The 20,433-nt window shown below is 37.8% G+C and overlaps 1 protein-coding gene across 6 annotated transcripts in view; it reads right to left on the bottom strand.

Moving 5' to 3' along the window:
• Window positions 1-20,433, bottom strand: part of LOC137623482 (YLP motif-containing protein 1-like) — a 199,628-nt gene that overhangs the window by 78,843 nt on the left and 100,352 nt on the right. For 5 of the 6 annotated variants that reach the window (XM_068354315.1, XM_068354336.1, XM_068354329.1 and 2 more), the window contains 4 exons: window positions 19,738-19,857; window positions 18,296-18,472; window positions 15,078-15,245; window positions 3,064-6,060 (listed from right to left, as the gene is read on the bottom strand). In XM_068354315.1, coding sequence (XP_068210416.1) covers window positions 3,658-6,060; window positions 15,078-15,245; window positions 18,296-18,472; window positions 19,738-19,857 — 2,868 coding nt within the window. In that variant the 3' untranslated portion in view covers window positions 3,064-3,657. Of the gene's footprint in view, window positions 1-3,063; window positions 6,061-15,077; window positions 15,246-18,295; window positions 18,473-19,737; window positions 19,858-20,433 lie in introns of those variants that run through there. The other variant, XM_068354350.1, reaches the window with a different exon arrangement.

Below are 20,433 nucleotides of genomic sequence, written 5' to 3'. Positions count from 1 at the left end.
TATATCCATTTAACCTTTGAAGAGGATATTGCCAGAAAAGTAGAAAATCCTTCTGGTTTCTCAGCAAATCTTTATAGACGAGGGCGATGTCCCCCATATATTCCACTCCCCAGCAAATCATGGAACACATTTACAGCTGGATAGACCTTTTAGTAATGTTCAAGAAATTCTCAACTCAGTATTGGTATTACAAGTACACTTCGTCCACTGATTCATCCCTAGCTCCCTGGGATGGCAAGACTTGGTTTAGAAAGAATCTCAATCTGAACGGGTTTTAATCCATAGATACCATTGAGCTACGTCATGAAGACAGCTAAATAAACATATATGGGAAAGAATAGGTGTTAATATAAGGGAAGCAAAGTGTCATGAGAGTTTGGATTCATAACGTATTTCCGGTGAGTCTTATGTATTTTTTCTTTTTTCCCTATAGCCACTCTATCATGGGAAAACACTCAACAATGAAAAAATATAAAAGCATAAATTATATGAAGACACCTGGAATCTGATTCCAATTAATCATTACTAGTATTAAGTCACAGGTCCTATTGAAATTCTTTCATTCAAGACCAATATTAACTGACTGAAGATTAAGAAAATAATTTTTTGTGCTACTATCTATAGGATATTAATCCCAATGAAATGGAACAGTGATGTTAAAATCACCATCTGCAATCCCTACAGAGATACTGCTGGAACTCTGAGGAAAAGAGCAAGATTCTCGATCTTACAAACATGACTGGGAAAGGTTTAATAGGAGATTAGTGAAAACCAACTGAACATTATGGCTCTGAATTTCAAACTGAAATGGCATGGAGGTACTGGTGGTTTGTGTGGTAGAGATGTAGGAAAAATGGTAAGGTAACACTCTTCTATTGGCATAAAAACTTATTATCTTGACAAAGTTGTGACAAAAGGGCCAGTTTATATGAAAAGATGGATAAGTAGTATTTGTCATATGTAGTAAAGTTTTTCAAACATGAGAGAAGAGATTACTGGATGCAAAAAGAGATGTGACATTCTTAAAGGAGTTGAACATATCAGGCCTTGAAAGTGAGTGTTAAATAGTATTTAGGAGGGATTTGAAAAAGAAAAAAAATTCAATGCTCAGGATGTATTATTACGTCAACATAATGCTCACTCATAAAGCCTCAGCGTAGGTGTAAAGTGCACTGAAGAGGATCAAGTGGCACTATCTTCCACATTACTTTTCTTTAAAGCTTTAGCTTAAAGAAACTTCTTGTTGCAAAAGGCAGCATGTATGTACACAAATACATACACTACTTCCAACTTAAATATCCAATTCTACACAAATACACTTGCAAAAACACCAATGGTAAACAAATGCTTTTTACATTAAGAAACTTCCACTTCCAGTCATAATGAAATAAGAAACTATCAAATTTCTTGCATGTGCACAATTACTATAAAAACACTTACAAACTATCCATCATCTTTCATAAAACAGGTGCAAAGGACAGGACTCAAGTGTATAATCATAAAGACAAATTTTGAACACGTATTACATACAAGTTAATCAACAGAAATAAAATTAATCAAGTGCCTTTTAAGAGTTTTTGTCCTTTTAGCCAAACATAACCAGCAACATTGTACTCGTTCTAATTTCGAAAGGAAAAGAGACTCGCGTAACCAAAGAATAGCAACTATGGAACATATTAAAGAAATTATTGATAAAAAAAACTACCAGATTATACTACTTCTGTTCATACAAAACTGAAATATGACCAATGTAAAGCATGGGCAATCAATCATGAATTTTTACGTTTGTAAAAATTAAATCTAACACTCAAATTGCCAACACTTTCACTTGTAAACATGTATAAAAATGTATAATTGAGAATATTTATGTACACCAGTACATAGCAGCTTAAAAGTAAATAAAGGAAGTTCATGTGTTTAGACTCATCGTGAAAACATTTAAAAGCACTGCATTCTGTTTTATCAAAATATTTCTCACAAATACTACTCCATTTAAGAATTATAGAAAACTACATATGGTGTCACGTAAAGTGCTATGGTTTAACACAGCAATTTCTTTTCATGCACTAAATAACAGAAGACACTTTTCAATTTAGACCAAAAGAGTAAATAATGAAATATTTTTCACTGTATCAGATTTGAGTCCTTAACACCAAACATGAAACAACTTATTTTTCATACTTGCACATTTCTTGATAATGCACAGCAATGACCTATTTCAAAGACATACAAAGTGAATGCCTTTTCCTTCTCTCATCAATACTAAAATCACCTCACCTTACAGTGTTCCCTTTCATTAGGGATACTGTATATGAGAGATTTATATCTTCAATGTATACACATTTCTTCCAAACACAAGAAATTAGAAATGCTAAGGGCATTAACAGTGGTATATCACTCAATATTCCCACTTCAGCCAAGGAAAATACAAAATGCTTAGTTACCAAGGCCTCACAATTAGGTAAATTATCTGCACAGCATATTTTATCTCATATTTTGATATCTAACCTCTATACATACCTACTTGAATGGTATCCTATAACAACTAAGCCTTAAAATATCCTATTTTTCATACCACAGATAACCTACTTTACAAATCAACTATAGCTAAGGTATCTACAATTTCTTATCTAGCAGCTAACCTATCTGATACTATTCTACTAAACATAAAAACTCATGTTTGATAACCTATCTGACAGCCAGGAAGCTAAGCTTACACTACCAAGCTATTCTACACAAGAATAACCTATCTACCAATCTTTTTATTTTCACGGTCACTTGTCTGTCAGATGATAGCCTATGTGGTATTCTTTAAAGTAATGAAGATAACCTACTTAATAGTGAGGTTAGTAACTGGGAACAGGCCCTGCCCATAAACATACATTTTTATCATGAAATGGATAGATAGTCAACTTTATAATCAATAAAATTCCAAATGTAGAGCAATTTAAAAAAAATTAAAGAATAAACATGTAAAGAATAATTACACCCATAGCTTTGGGTATAACCTTTTATAATAGAAAACATAGTCATCACTTGTGAGTACTGGCCAGATAAGCCTCAAATTAGCATCAAAATAAATTCAAATTTCAAATAAACACATTAGGGAATTTTATAGGTAGATTGGAGCAAAACTCGGTTATTGAACTTAACCAGTGTACAATTCTTAGTAATGCCATACTCAAACTTTAAATCATAAGAAATTTTATCTATTCAAATCCCAAAACAAGACCACTTCACCAAAGACTTTTGTACTAATTTCAGACTTCCAATAGTGAAGAGTGAATTCCCCCTATAGTTTTTCTTAATGATAAACACCTCAGCATACAGTTAATTGGAAACTGGTCTACAACCTTTTCTATAAAAAAAATGAAAGCCAAACTTCATTAACATGTGTATGTAAAATTAATTCACATCTCAAATACATATAAAAATCAACCTTTCATTAACTGCATGGAAATAAGTATGCTTTTAGAGTGAAAAGCATAAAAAGATAAACACTACTGCAAACTTGACAGAGCATTCTTACTCCTGAAGTGTCAATTCTATGATTTTTGCTCAAAACAGTCATAATGACCTTACGGGCAAGTATTATTATATTCTACGGTTCTGAACAGCAATCTATCATATATACCATGTTTTCAACTTATTCTTCCATTACTTAAAGCCTTGACCCCCCCTCCCTAATCCTCGGCCTAGCAAACCTACGAAAGCATAACTGTAACTAGGAGTTTGGCCACGGCCACCTCGATTAGTATTAGGAAGGCCTCCCCAACTAACATTAGACTGGTTCATATTAAGCAGACCAACACTGCTCCAAGAGGCAGCACCTCTTCCTATTGGGGTCTGGAGAAGGCCGGCACCTGGATTTAACAAGCCACGGCCAGGATTTGTACTTCCTGTACCCTGTCTTGAGTTGCCTTGTTGAGGTGTCTGTTGACTTCCATCGCCACCTCCCCTGCCAGCATTTCCACCACCACGGACAGTATTTCCACCTCCTCGTACAGCATTCCCACCTCCCCGGACAGCGTTCCCACCTCCCCGGACAGCATTCCCACCTCCCATGTTACTAGAATTCGGACCGACAGAGGCATTGTTTTCAACTTTGTTCCCTTTATTTTTATCATCACTTTTGGGAGAACTCTCAGAACCTTTGTTTTCTTTGAGTGAGCCTGATTTACTTTCTTCTTTGGCTTTGTCTTGTGATGATCCTGCAGATTTTTCACTTTCCCTTTGTTCATTTGACTTTGGCTTACCTACACCAGCTGGTGAGTTTCCAGTGGTTTTGATGGAACCAGTATTACCAGCTTTTGATTGAACTTTTTGTTCAGAACTGTTAGCTTCCTGGGGCTTACCAGTTTTCTCCATTTGTGACTTCTCTTTGTTTGCAGAATTATCTCCTTTACTATTATCTGCATTGTCATCCTTCTTCAAAGGACTTCCTCTACCACTCCCTTGATTACTGCCTCCCCTATTCATACCTTGCATTTGAGGTCCACCACGTCCTCTCGGAGAACTTTGATTATTGCCTCTAACATTTCCCGAGGAATTAGAATCTTGCTTTAAACCTCGCCCCAGACCCTGTAAGCCTTGCAAAGTACCTACTCTGCTTAGACCTTGAGGAAAATCATTTTTAGATACACTGTCTGATGATGATACACTCTGGTTGCTACCTTTTTCGGTATTGGAAACATTTTTCTTATGAATAGTATCATCTTTGCTTTTTTGGGTACCAGAATCTTGATTACCACCAGCCTTGTTGTTATTTCCTTGGTCAAAGGAGTTCCGTTGATTGGGGGCTCCACGACCTCTTCCTGAGGTACCCCGTATGCTACTACCTCTATTGCTTGCATTACTTGTGTTTTGGGTGGTTTCCATTTCTTTGCTTGAGCTTTCATTCATGTTTGAACTTTTATTTTGCTGTCCAAGACCTTGCAATGCTTTGAGTGTACCAGCAATACCAACAGTAGTAGTTGTATTACTTTCATTAGATGTTTGATTGCTGCCTCTTCCCATGCTTGGTCTTGAGGACCCTACATTTTGGGTGTGATTTCCTCTTCCCATATTCTGGTTGTTACCCCTTCCTCTAACTGCTGCATTGGAACTCTGGTTGTTTGCCCCTCTTCCTGAACTTATGCTACTGCCTCTCCCGCCACCTCTGGTCAAGTTTGCACCTTGATTATTCCTACCCAAACCAAAACTTTCCAGACCTTGAAGTGTTCCTGTTCTGCTTATGCTCACTGAATTAGATTCCTTTTCAGAAGAATGATAGCTTGGAGTATCCCCTTCATCTGTTTTGTGCTGCTTTCCATCATCTCTCTCACTGAAACTTTCTCCTCCCCTGGGATAATCACCAGAGGATAGGCTATACCTATCAGACCCAAAAGGAAAGTTGCCACCTGGTGCTCGACCATAATCACCTTGTCCTCTTCCTCCACGAACCATACCTCTCTGGTTAAAGTTGCCACGACCTCCTTGGATCGAGCCAAATCTGTTTGGAGAATCGTCGTCATCTGCCTGCATTCCTCTACCAAGGCCTCCACGCATACTTCCTCTACCAAAACTGCCTTGTCCACCATCTCTTGCAAAATCCATACGTTCTTCCCTGTTAAAATCGCCTCTGCCACCTCCTCCTCCTCCTCCTCCTCTACCAAAGCTGTCTTGACCTCTCCCTCTGAAAAATTCTCCTCGACCTCCCCTTTCTCCGATGAAATCTTGTCCCCCACCTCTTTTAAAATTTCTCTGACTATTCTGGTCATTTCCCCTATCCCAATCATCCCAACCCCTCCCTCTTTGGTTAAATTCACTTTCATTATGGGCACCTCTACCAAAGTTGCCCCTTCCGGCAGTGCCACGACCAAAGTTACCTCTCCCAAAACTTCCTCCTCGACCATTATTATGGAAGTCTGCACTTTGGCCACGTACCTTGAGGAAGGATTCCTTATCTTCCTCCTCCTCCTCCTCCTCTTCTTTCTTTTCTTCTGTCCTTTTCCCCGCAGATTTACTTTCACCCGTTCGCCTTTCATCCACCGATGGTGTAATGGAATCTTCCATTTCAACCTGTGAAAAAAAGAACATGTATAATCATTACAAACCCTATGTACTGCAAAGGTGCATAACAATTAAGGTACTGTACTCTCTACTTGTGTATCATTTCCTGTGCGTTAAAAATCCATAGTTCAAATGGCATTATGCCAATACCAACACATAAGAATGCTGTTAATATGGTAAATAACTATTTATAAAAACAAAATACATGGAATTGGTAATGTTTACAAGCTATCATAAAATGTTTTATATACTGTAGCTCTACCCTCTAGCTTGAGGCTAAACTAAGGCACACTATTCTACAGTATCTTAGTTATCTTCTTCTTAAAATATTCTATTTTACTTGTTCATTACTTCTCCTGTAGTGTTTATTCCCTTCTTCCCTTTCCTCATTGGGCTATTTTTGTGTTGGAGCCCTTGGGCTTATAGCAGCCTGTTTTTCCAACTGGGGTTCTAGCTTAGCTAATAATAACAATAATAATAACAATAATAATAATAATAATAATAATAGTAGTAAACATTAAGTGTTAAAACAGGTCAACATTATAAGATCTTCAAAATAAATAAAAAAAAATACATAATAATTTACCTGGCAATACAAATTGTCATGTGAAAGATTATGGCACATTTATAAAAAGGATGTTCTACCTTCCTCTACTATAAATGTAACTATTGAAAGAATAACCTCCCTCCGAGACCAATTAAGGTTTACAAAAATAAACTTTTAATCAAACCAAAATTAATTTATCAAATGATATTTGGAGCCTTATTTACTAGTCCATGTTACCTTATGGTATAAATTACATGAAGTATATATCCTCACTAGGCATTTCAGTCAAGCTTCCCTTAGAAACGTTATAAAACAAGTGTTCTGTACCATGTCCTCTTTTCAGACTGGGTTCCAAAACAACGCAAGTGTACCATGTCCTCTCTTCAGAGAGTTCCACAATAAAGTAACAAATAAAGCGAAACCCAATTACAATTAGCCTTTTAAGTGGAATACTTTTAAAAGACCTTTCATATGATAAAAGCTTCCTTAGGACTTTACAATAGAACAATAACTTTCTTCCTCATGTTCCAGGAGTGCCTCAAGACCCCAAAATTTAAAAGGTTAAAACTTGATTGGCTGTGCCTTCAAAATTTATATAAATCCTTCATTGACAACAAAAAACTTGCTTATATTTAGTTCTTCTAACACACCTTTCATATTCTTTACGTGAGACAATGTTCTAGTACAATAACAAATATTTGCAGATTTTTTACCGATACTCTTTGCCTTCATAATGCCAATATAACAACAACTTTGTTTCGGTGCCCAATTGAATGCCTTCCCAAGTTCCTCAAAAATAACTTCAACCATTTTATATAGTATTTCAATACACTTGTCCACTATAAAGATAGCATTGAGAACAGATATCAAACTGACAATAATTCTTACAGCACATTCTCTTACTAGAGCAGTCTCACACAGTAATAAATTTTGTTTTCTTTTGTATATTACTAAACTAATGTTTTCAAAACCTCTTATTCCTTCTACTTTACGATGTTATTGAACATACTGTTTCACATTTAAGTATAACTGTTTCCTTACTATATTGCTATTGAGCCACCAACTTTTTTTTGGTCTTATTCCCTCTCCTTATAATGTTCTTGTATATTTTTTTGGTAAGAATCATCAGAAGTTTTAACACCTCAATAATTTACATGAAGCAGATTTTTAGCTCTCTCACATTTAATTCCAACTTTTACCCCCTATTTAATCCTTCCTTTTAAAGATTGTCACTTTCCACTTTCTCAATCTATTATTGCTGACACTTCTCCCACGTGACTCTTCCAAACTTACTCTCACTTGATAACTAATTAGACTGACATGTTTTGCACAGTGCAATAAGTAAATCTTAATCATCCAAACAAATTGTAATTCTGTACTGCTAAAAGGTATACTGTAACTAATAAGTTTAATGAGTGCAACTGATAACCTATAGCCTGGAACTTTGGAAATTAAATCCATTGCATTTTTGCCCATTGGAAAGTCTTTCATGTTTCAAATAATTTACTCTAAGAACAGATATTTTTTTTTTTTTTTTTTTTTTTTGCTGCTGCTTTAAGTTCTAATTATATATTTCCTTTTCCGTACTGGGTCCCATAGACAACCCTTTCTAACCTGGTATTTATTTACATTCTTTTCAAAAATTCCAAAGTGGGCTATTTATTTAGAATTATGATATTTTAATTATAAAATAAATTTTTGAATATACTTACCCGGTGAATATATAATAGCTGAGCCTCCGGCGGCTCGACAGAAAAACACACAAAAACTCGCGAGCGATCGCTATGAAGGTTGCGGGTGTGCCCACTAGCGCCAACTATCGGCCAGATACCGCATATACATGTAAACAGACCCAATTTTTCTCATCACGCTGGTAAGTATATTCAATAATTTATTTTATAATTAAAATATCATTTTTAAATATTTAACTTAGCCGGTGAATATATAATAGCTGATTCACACCCATGGTGGTAGGTAAAGACCAGAGTTAATTAAGTTTACAGCGTATATGCTTAGTTTTTGACAGTTATATCATAACAAAACCCAAATATATAAAGGTACCTGGTAAGGAAGTTGACTTAGACGATTACTCTGCCTTATTAGTCTGTCTTCCTCACGAAGCCCAGCGATCCTCTTAGGATGCTGAAAGACTCCCAGGAGTTGAAGTATTAAGGGCTGCAACCCATACAACAGGACCTCATCAAACCCCTAATCTGGGCGCTCTCAAGAAATGACTTTGACCACCCGCCAAATCAACCAGGATGCGAAAGGCTTCTTAGCCTTCCGTACAACCCTAAAAACAATATTAAAAACATTTCAAGAGACAGATTAAAAAGGATATTGGAATTAGGGTAATGTAGCGGTAGAACCCTCACCCACTACTGCACTCGCTGCAACGAATGGACCCAGTGTGTAGCAGTCCTCGTAAAGAGTCTGGACATCTTTTAAGTAAAATGACGCGAACACTGACTTGTTTCTCCAAAAAGTCGCGTCCATAATACTTTGCAGAGATTTATTTTGCTTGAAGGCCACGGAGGTTGCTATAGCTCTAACTTCGTGCGTCTTAACCTTAAGCAAACATCGGTCTTTCTCATTCAAGTGAGAATGAGCTTCTCGTATTAAAAATCTGATAAAATATGACAAAGCATTCTTTGACATAGGCAATGATGGTTTCTTAACTGAGCACCATAATGCCTCAGATTTACCTCGTAATGACTTAGTACGAGCTAAATAGAACTTAAGAGCTCTAAAAGGACATAATACTCTTTCCAGTTCGTTGCCTACGATCTCTGATAATCAAGGAATATCAAAAGATTTAGGCCGAGGACGAGAAGGCAGTTCATTTTGGCCAGGAAACCAAGTTGAAGTGAACAAGTGGCTTTTTCTGTAGAAAAGCCGATGTTCTTACTGAAGGCATGAAGTTCACTGACCCTTTAAGCCGAAGCCAAGCACACTAAGAAAAGTGTCTTGAGGTGAAATCCTTCAGGGAGGCTGAATGTAATGGCTCAAACCTGTCTGACATGAGGAACCTTAGGACCACGTCTAAGTTCCATCCAGGAGTTGCCAAACGACATTCCTTAGAGGTCTCGAAAGACTTTATTGTTGGAAAGATCTAAGCCTCTATGTCGAAAGACCGAAGCCAACATGCTCCTGTAGCCCTTAATCGTGGGAGCTGAAAGGGAGCGAACCTTTCTCAGATGTAAAAGAAAATCTGCGATTTGGGCTACAGAGGTACTGGACGAGGACACAGATGCTGACTTGCACCAGTCTCGAAAGACTACCCACTTCGACTGGTATACTCTAATGGTAGAAGCTCTCCTCGCTCTTGCAATCGCACTGGCTGCCTCCTTCGAAAAGCCTCGAGCTCTTGAGAGCCTTTCGATAGTCTGAAGGAAGTCAGACGAAGAGCGGGGAGGCTTTGATGGACATTCTTTACGTGGGGCTGACGTAACAGATCTACCCTTAGAGGAAGACTTCTTGGAAAGTCTACCAGCCATTGAAGTACCACGGTGAACCATTCTCTCGCGGGCCAGAGGGTAGCAACCAACGTCAACCTTGTCCCTTCGTGAGAGGCGAACTTCTGCAGTACCTTGTTGACTATCTTGAATGGTGGGAATGCATATAAGTCCAGAAGAGACCAATCCAGTAGAAACGCGTCTATGTGGATTGCTTCTGTATCGAGGACTGGAGAGCAATAGATTGGTAACCTTTTGGTCAACGAGGAGGCAAAGAGGTCTATGGTGGGTTGACCCCAAGTAGCCCAAAGACTCTTGCCCACGTCCTTGTGGAGGGTCCATTCCGTGGGTATCACTTGACCCCTCCGACTGAGACAGTCTGCCAAGACGTTCAAGTCCCCCTGGATGAATCTCGTCAACAGGGAGATGCCTCGATTTCTTGACCATAAGAGAAGGTCCCTTGCGATCTCGAGCAGCGTGAAGGAGTGTGTGCCTCCTTGCTTGGAGATGTACGCCAAAGCTGTGGTGTTGTCTGAGTTGACCTCTACCACTTGGTTTCGAAGAAGCTTTCGAATATCATCAAGGCCAAGTGGACTGCTAATAGCTCCTTGCCGTTGATGTGCATGCTCTTCTGACTTGAGGTCCACAGACCCGAGCATTCCCGACCGTCCAGGGTCGCACCCCAACCCAAATCCGACGCGTCTGAGAACAACACGTGGTTTGGGTTCTTGACTGCTAGGGATAGTCCCTCTCTGACTGATATTGCTGTCCCACCATTTAAGGCATGCCTTTACTGGTTCGGAGACTGGGAATGATACCGTCTCTAACGTCTTGTCCTAGTTCCAGTGAGAGGCTAGATGGAACCGGAGAGGCAGAAGGTGTAGTCTCCCTAGTGAGACAAACTGCTCCAGGGATGAGAGAGTCCCTACGAGACTGTTCCAACTCCTGACTGAACAAACGTTCTCTTTTCAGCATTAGTTAGACTTCGAGCAGGGCTTGTTCTATTCGGGTGGCAGACGGAAAAGCCCGAAAAAAAAACTGGACTGCGAATCTCCATCCCCAAATATAGAATAATCTGGGATGGGATCAGTTGGGACTTTTAGGTTGACCAAAAGTCCCAACTCCCTGGCCAGAGTCAACGTCCAATGTAGATCCTGCAGACAGCGAAGACTGGACGATGCTCTGAGAAGCCAGTCGTCCAAGTACAGGGAGGCTCGGATCCCCGATAGATGGAGGGATTTTGCCACATTCCTCATGAGCCTCGTAAACACGAGAGGAGCAGGACTGAGGCCAAAGCACAGGGCTCGAAACTGGTACCCCACAATCCTGTAAACAAACCTCAGAAACGGTTGGGAATCCGGGTGTATAGGAATGTGGAAGTATGCTTCCTGAAGGTCGAGAGAGACCATCCAGTCGCCTTCCATAAATGCTGTCAAGACAGCCTGGTAGACTTCATCGTGAAGTTTGTCTTGACAATGAATACATTGAGCGCACTTGCCTCTTACGTACTCCTGCAGTGAACATGGCTGCCAGATCATTGGAGCCATCCCTGAGGGACTTGTTCCTGCAGAGAACGTGGCTGTCAGATCATTGGAGCCATCCCTGAAAGCCTTGTTTATGCATGACATAATTGTACAGCAAAACTTCAAACGCTCGAAAAAAAACTCCTAACAGGAGATGGTCTAGCTCTGAAGTCGACCATAAAATCTTGGAGCGTCTCATGGCCAGGCGCCAGGGAGAGTCTATGAGGTTTGAGAAGTCTATCTGGGCAGAGGCAGGAACTCCCAAGCCGAGAACTTCTCCCGTGTCATATCAGACTCTCGCTCTATAAGCCAGCTTAAAAGTAGGGAAAGCAAAGGCTGTCTCCCCCAAACTCCTCCTGGTGATTAACCAGTCGCCTAGCAAACGTAAAGCTCTCTTAGAAGAGCGAGAGAGCACTAGCTTATAAAACAACGGCTTCGAAGTAGCTAGGCCTAGTGTAAACTCTGACGTTTAGGCGAACGAGGAGCAGCAGTTACAAAATGATCCGGACAAAGATCCTTCAAAATCAGCATGATTTATTTAAAGTCCATAGAGGGCTGAGCAGCTTTAGGCTCCTCTCCGTCTGACAGAGTCCTCAAGGGAATATCAGTAGGAGGGGGATCAGCAACTTCCTCATCTGAAGGAACCTTGTCCGACAATAGCCGAGTCTCAAGCAAGGGAGAGACCTGCCGTGGTGGCAATGCTTGACAAGCAGAGTCCACACGCAAAGGAGCAATCAGTAGCAGTCAAGGACGCTACGTCATGTAACTGCTTAAAGGACTGACCAGTAACAACAACAGGTGCGGGAGGACGTTCGACGTCAACTCGAGACTGCCTTGACTGCTTAGACTGAGCAGTCAAAACAACTCTTGACTGCGGTGCTTGACGCTCAACGTCAAAACAAGTCAACTCTGCTGGTTGGTGAACGTCCTGAACGTCAACAAGAGCAAGCGGCAGCGGCTGAACGTCCACAAGCGGCTGAGAGTCAACACGGGACTGCATCGAGTGAGGCTCTACAAAACACGATTGACGTGACTTTGTAACGTCAATGTCAACAGGACGAGCAAAGGCTCGTTTGGGAGGCTGACGGCCAAGATCTCGATCAGCTAAGCGGCGAGGATCATCGTGAACCTGCTCAACAGAATAGTCCTCCATAAGAGAGGCAAGCTTATTCTGCATGTCTTGCCGTACAACCCATTTAGGATCAACGGGAATGGTTGCGGTAAGAGACGAGGGTAACGTCTGTGACTGCAAAACCTTGCCTACAAAAAGACTCTCGGAGCCTGTGTTACGCTTTTGTTTAGGCGGCGAGCAGTCTTCCGATGACTGCATAGGGTCAGAGCTGTCCTAATGGTTACAAACAGGACGCTGGACCTGTCCTGAAAGGACTGACTTTCGCTTAAAGGGCCTCGAAACCTTGCTCCACGGTTTCTTACGCGAAAAGCCTTCGGATGACGAGGAGAAAATCATCTCGCTCGTCTTATGGTAGGGGCGGTGTTGATGAGACACGCCTGAAACCATAGAGGGAACGTCTGTTCGCTGATCAAGTCCTCTCGAACCCATAAGTCGTACGACATTACTTCTCCCCTGGGCTTGGGAGCTTGCAAGGTCTCGGACTAGGTGAACGACAGGCACAAACAGACGAACCCTCGGTCGCAACACTGATAACACTTTGCGCAATTATCACTATCACTACGATTTTCTGTTTTGCACTTACTTCACTGAAATCGAATTTTACAACAATTCACATTAGGTATGAATAAAACTGATTTCTACCTGAAGCACGCAATTCTACCCTCATCAAAAGGTTATAATTGCGAAATCAGTCGTATAATGTAAGCACATTAATACAAGCAAAAAACAGTAAACATATATTAAGATAAAAAGATCAGTGGCTGGGAAGGAGACTAAACACTAGTTCATTCAAAACTACGTTTTCAATCTCTCACCGTACAGTGCCTTGGGACGAGAATAAAAACTAAAAACGTTTTATCCTTTCTCCCCGTACAGAGACTAGGGACGAGAGTAAAAAACTGACTCGAGAACAACGTTACTCGCTTGGGACGAGAATAAAGATCGGAACGTTCTCTCTCTCTCTCTCTCTCTCTCTCTCTCTCTCTCTCTCTCTCTCTCTCTCTCTCTCTCTCTCTCTCTCTTGATTTCGCACCGAAGAGAAGAGCCCACTTACCTTTCGTCAATAAACAGGTTATTTGACCAAAGGAAAAAACTGAAAGGTTTTTCAATTAACAAATTCCTTTAAAATAGTATTTAAAACATTTAAGTTTGAAAGAAGAATGAACAAAACGTCAGAATCGATTTACTCTTTCTGCAAAGTGAAACCGTGATTCTCTCTCTCTCTATCGTAACGATAGAGCGCAAACTGCGTAGCATAAATAAACTAAACGTTAGTTCATCTTTGAAACAGTACGAAGACTATTCAAAGAAAATCTTTCATAAAATATTTACTAAAAAATATTTATTTAATAAGTTTTAAATCATTTGCTCTGTAAAAGTTATTTACGATTGAAAGGGCTCAACGTTGTTTAACTTCGGTTTCCAAGTTAGGACCGCCTACTCTCGGATTAGAGGAGGAATAGGAAAGGTCGCATATAAACAAATCATTAAAATTTATCTTGATGTTTATTATAAATGGAAAGCTAATCGAAGAGGCCTAATAAAGGCGGTTGAGATATAAAATATATAGTTAACAACAACAATTTATAACGTGATTAAGATAATTGCTAAAAGCCTAAAACACACTTCCGTACTAAGGGAAGGGTCGGCCATTTAAAAGTCAAAGAAAGTCCAAAAAACAATCCAAAGTCATCAAAAATTAAATCTATCCAAAAACGAGTTCAAGATTTAAGTTGAAGATAAAACACCTGCACTGCGAAAGCTCAAACCAAAAGGAAGTACTTCACCAAATATGTTGAGAAAACTCCAGGTTATACAGCGAGTATTGATACGTCTTGTCGTTAAGGCCGACAGAGAAAAATTGGGTCTGTTTACATGTATATGCGGTATCTGGCCGATAGTTGGCGCTAGTGGGCACACCCGCAACCTTTATAGCGATCGCTCGCGAGTTTTTGTGTGTTTTTCTGTCGAGCCGCCGGAGGCTCAGCTATTATATATTCACCGGCTAAGTTAAATATTTAAAACCACATAATTCCCGTTTCCTTTGAATTTCTGAGGAATAAATAATCTATTTTCCTTATATCTTGTATGATATTTGTAAAAAAAAACATTTGTTGCACATCTCACTAAGGTATGTTCTTCATATTGCTTTATCTGGAAGGAGCGGAGAGAGGAAAAATCCCCTTGTGTTCATTTGTATGATGTTGGCTAACCCCCAAAGTTGGGGGAGTGCCTTGGTAAATAGATAGATGTCATGGTTATGCTGAAAGATATTTAGTGTCAGAGATGATGACTAAATATGTAAAAGGTGTAAAATTTGCCAAGAAAATTAAATGAAAATATCTTATAATGGACAGTACAATACTCACTTCTTCAATGGCAGCATCTTGAGCTAAGGCAGTGAGGTCCACTTTTGTACAACTTATTGGGGTGGGTTGCCATGTTGATATAATACGATTTATGTGTTCCCTTGAATGGTTATGCGTGTTGCGCTGCATACAAGTCCCCATGTCCACTTCAAGGCTTCCTACGTAGACCTGGAATTATTCAGTATAAATTCATTATCACACTTTTTAAATATCATATAAGTTAAGGCATTCCTTTATAATACTTTATATAACCAGTAGATTTGTAACCCAAGATGATAATAAATCTTAATGCCATAAGATAACTGTCATTGTTTACAGTCAAGAGGAGTAAAAATAACTGAATTTGTTTCATATCTAAATCCAATCAAAGTGATATAAAATCTTAAACATTCTGGGAAAGAAAAATGTATACAAATTACAAGTTAATCGTTAACATCTCCAATATCTTCACATAACCATAGATAACAGTACTAAACATTGTCATTTATAAAATAGTGTTGGTTTTCAAAAACGAATAATAAATCCACGTCAGATGTGATAATAATGACAATTCATGTCCTACCTCAGTAAAAATGAGTTAACAGTATTTCTACTGCAAAATAATGATTTAAGACAAAATGTGTCACATTTATCATTAACCACTTCACTATTCATTATCATCCCGTTTAATGCAAGGCAGCGGATCTGCCCTCAATAATCATATATAAGATGTGTCACCATCAGATGTACTGTACATGCACACTTATTCTCTATAATAACCTACATTTCAATGTTTTTTTTTACTGCTGATTTCAGAAATTTTTTTTCAAAAGGTTGCTGTATTTTCTAATGTAATTCACTCAAAACAACCAAAATATTCTTTCCATTCATTGTGAATTGATTATAGAATAATTTTTCAGAAACTGCTTTTATATAATTTTACTCTAAATACAGGAATATGATTTCATGTGTAAAAAAAACTATATTCACTGAAGAGATTAGGTTATTCCATATTAATTCCACAATAAATAGCCATCGAAAGTTATAAAACTACTTGTCAGTAATAATGGCCTTTACGTTATACAGAAATTTAATGAAAATGTCAATTTATTTCCTGTGATGTATAATTATAAGGCATCCGAAAAACAAAAATTTATCTTCTGATGAAAAAAGGAACATGTTTCTGCAGAGGCTCTCCATCCCATACACACAAAAATACTGAGTAAAATGTCAATAAATGGAAATGACAGTAGGCTAACTTATACTCGTGAAAACAATGAATTGTATAAGACATATAAATGCAAATGTAGAAATGCTAGTTGAGAAAATAAGAAAGTATTAGACAAAAATTAACCACATCATGTGTCATCATCTTTACAGTTATCAACGTTAAAAATGTGGTAAGCGATACGATATTAAGGAAATATCCTAAGATCTGTGATATACAAGTAAATGATGTAGGAATTCCAAAATTTATCATAAAATATGGGGAAGATTTATATAGATTGATACATTTTCAGGTAATTATTTATAGTACGAAAATCATTTGGTGTGATTTTAGAAATAAGTGCGCGACAGAATTTGACCAAAAAAGAGCTTTCAAAAACTTTTATGAATGGTGGTTTGGTGGCATTTTGTGTAGGAGTCAGAGGGGAAGAACCGGGAACAGTTGTAAAACATATAACTGCGTCGCACTTTACAGAATGCTTTCAGTGTGGTTTGAACACATATACCAACATAGAAATAAACTAAAATAGCCCTTGTATTATCATGAATAAAGACTAGAATCGCAAGTGTTGCACTTGGTGGCGGGGTGAAATGTGAGGTTCACTACATTTCTATGCTAGGGGGGGGGGATGTTTGAGTAATGCCTCATGTAGGGATGTCATTATTGGCTAGAGGGAGTAGTGTGATTCTACATGGTAACATAAACCACACTAAAATAAGTCTTACACACTCAAGAATAAAGGCTGGAATCCCAAAGAGTGGCTAATATCAGGGAGGGTACGAGCTATTTTAATAAAATTTCCTAAGTGTGATATACTACTACGTGCTGTACTTTTTTTAAGCATATCCAAGTGATTTTAACTACCATATGGTTTGTACTTATAAATGACGTATCTGGGACGTTGTGTATAGTACCAGGCATGTTTTGACATCATGTAACATCATTGTAGCGAAGCGGTTAACAAAACTTCAATTTCTTTCTATTCTTAGCTTCCTAAGACTGTCATCACTAACTACATTACAGGTTATTTTGTATTCTCACATTTATCCAAGTTTCACCAACTTTTTAGGAGGGACAAGGAATGAGAGGAGAGAATACACCGCGGCTCAACTAGTATATATCCACTGAATTTTTCCTCATTACTCCTTACTAAATAATTCTACAAAAAAATAAAAATGGCAATGGAAAAGTGAATAAATTTCCAATATAATGGGAAGCTACAACCAACAGGTGTTCATGCAAAAGATGAGCAACTGTAGCCAAAAGACGATTTTTCTAAAGTAAATTTACAATAAAGATATACATATATATATATATATATATATATATATATATATATATATATATATATATATATATGTATATATATATAAAATGTATTTATGTATGTATGCATCCATTGTATTCTCTGACACAGACAACCAAGGTTTAGACATCTTATCTATGATTGTAGCATGAATACTAAGGAAGTTCATCATGCTCTTTTATGCATTGGTGGCCATCTTGGATTTCACAGCTTTGTAGTACTTTCATTTTGTTAAACTTTTAGTATGTCATTCTACAAATAACATAAATCCAGGAATAGTTGAAAAACCTTTTCTGACAATTTTTTTAGGGTTGAACCATATTTGCGCTTGACTAATAATACTGTCCTTGACAAGACACACAAAGAATGCGGATAATGATCTAATTTCCATAAAAAATCCATGCAGTAAATACTAACAATTGCAGGAGAACCCATCAAAATTAAATACAAATAATAATTTCTGAATCTGAAACAGAGCATTAAATGTTGACTAAATGAACTCAACATTGAAGAATGACAGGATAATACTAGATGTTGCCTTGGTTGAGAAGAAAACGGACCTTTTTCAGTTTTTGGAGTAGGCTCAGCCCAGGTCAAAGCTTTTGGAGCAAAGCAATATGAACATCAAGGGAAGTTCATGGAAATAAGCCATTACACAGATTTAAAATATAAGTCATGCTTTTACAACAAATTTTGGAGGCTTACCTCAAATGAATTCTTTTTTCCATAGGATAATATTTCATTGAAGTGTTCTAGCCTATTATTTACGCAGTCTATAATAATGAATGGGAAAAACCCATCATCAACTTGTTTCTTGAAAGACTTTATTAAAGATAACCTGTAGGCATCTTCTAGGTCTGGCTCATATTCATAATCCATAATCTGAAAAAAAAAAATCAAATATTTGAGAAAAAGTTTCAAAACTGAAGAAATACTTGGTAACCATAACAATACAGTACTAAAAAAATAATTTAGTTTCAATTCATAATTTACATTAACATCAATTATTTCTAAATAATAAGAAATTTCTTCTCTAAAAATGCCTTGATAATCTACACAAGAATGAGCAGTAGTCAGAAGGAAAGAATTGTGCTATATGAATTGCCATATGAATTGACGTGTGAAGGAAATTTATGGGAAAAGACCAAAGGGATTAGAGGACAAGAAAAGATGACAATTCAGTAGAGACTGAGGCTACCTTAAGTGAGCTAATTACATTTTTATGAAAATTAAAAATAATCATAAATAATCAATTTTAAAATAGTGTACTATTCCAACCTTCTTACCTGATCATTCTATAAAAAATAAATTTGAAATATATATCATACATGTGAAAATATACTTTGGATATTGAACAGTAGTTTGACACAAATCTGTACGCCAATAAACTTTTCATACTATTATAAAAAATATACACAGGTAAATCACTTAACCACGGCCAATTAACTGGAAGCATCAGCAAAATTTTTAATACAGTTAACTGCTGACATGTTCACCACTCGGTATAGTAAGACGCTTGATGCATGTGCATTCAGTCTCTCCTGTGTGTGCCTAGTGTTACTCTCATTGTTTCAATGCAGCTTCTCTGGCGAGTGTGCATTATGGCGTTAGCTGTACTGACAAAGCAAAGCAATGACAAGATTGTGTAGTCTACTTGTATATTTTACGACTGTAGTCATAACTCCTAAAAGTGTTTCAAGTGTAGGGAGTGTTGGCCAAATGGCTAAAAGGGCTTGAAAATGTAAACCACAGCTAAGATGACAGATTTCCTCAATTCAATCAAGAATAATTTTTTTATTTTTTTGCCAGTTATCCAAAAGTATGGGAAGATGAGCCTTGTGCTCTTTCATCACGTGATTAAAATCTAGTGTGATGCCTACGCCAAAATCACTTACCCTATCAGTTTAAGCATTCAAGAATCATAATTATCGATTCTTCCACTTAAAGGGTATAATGCACTACTTTTTAGGACTTTTCAAACAACAGTAAAGTTTATCTAGGCTATTAATGGTGGATTTACGCAATGGCACAGGTTCTTGGAATGCACTGGGCATGGTTCACGAGGTTTTACTGAAAAAAAAAAAGGTTTATATTTTTCAGTACAACTGTTGGACATCAAAAAATTATTCAACAAAATTAACACTTACTTTGGTTTTCACTTTTCTTCCAGTATCGGGGTCCTCAACCATTTTCTCAGTCTCAACCATAAAGTAGTCGTCCAAACTGAGTATCCTTGGCGGACTTCCTCCATTTTCTATTTCTCGATCCTTCAAAGATGAATTTTACCCATGCATTAGTTAAAACCAACAAATCACTAATATAAAAACTTTTAAAATGATATTTTAATTATAAAATAAATTTTTGAATATACTTACCCGGTGAATATATAATAGCTGCAACTCTGCGGCTCGACAGAAAACATACTAAAAAACTCGCGAGCGATCGCTATGAAGGTTGCGGGTGTGCCCACCAGCGCCAACTGTCGGCCAGATATCACTCTTGTATGTAAACAAAACCTTCAATTCTTCTCGTCCCGCTGTGTCTCTAATGGGGAGGAAGGGAGGGTCATTTAATTTATATATTCACCGGGTAAGTATATTCAAAAATTTATTTTATAATTAAAATATCATTTTTAAATATTTAACTTAGCCGGTGAATATATAATAGCTGATTCACACCCAAGGAGGTGGGTAGAGACCAGAGTTAATTATGTTTACAGCGTATAAGCTAGGAGTTTTTTCATTTTGGCTGTTATCAATATAACAAAACCAAAATAAATAGGTACCTGGTGAGGAAGTTGACTTAGACGATTACTCTGCCTTGTAAGTCTGTCTTCCTCACGG

Source organism: Palaemon carinicauda, chromosome 2 (genome assembly GCF_036898095.1).
Source record: "Palaemon carinicauda isolate YSFRI2023 chromosome 2, ASM3689809v2, whole genome shotgun sequence".
Lineage (NCBI taxonomy): Eukaryota > Metazoa > Arthropoda > Malacostraca > Decapoda > Palaemonidae > Palaemon > Palaemon carinicauda.
This window is presented reverse-complemented; position numbering and strand designations above follow the sequence as displayed.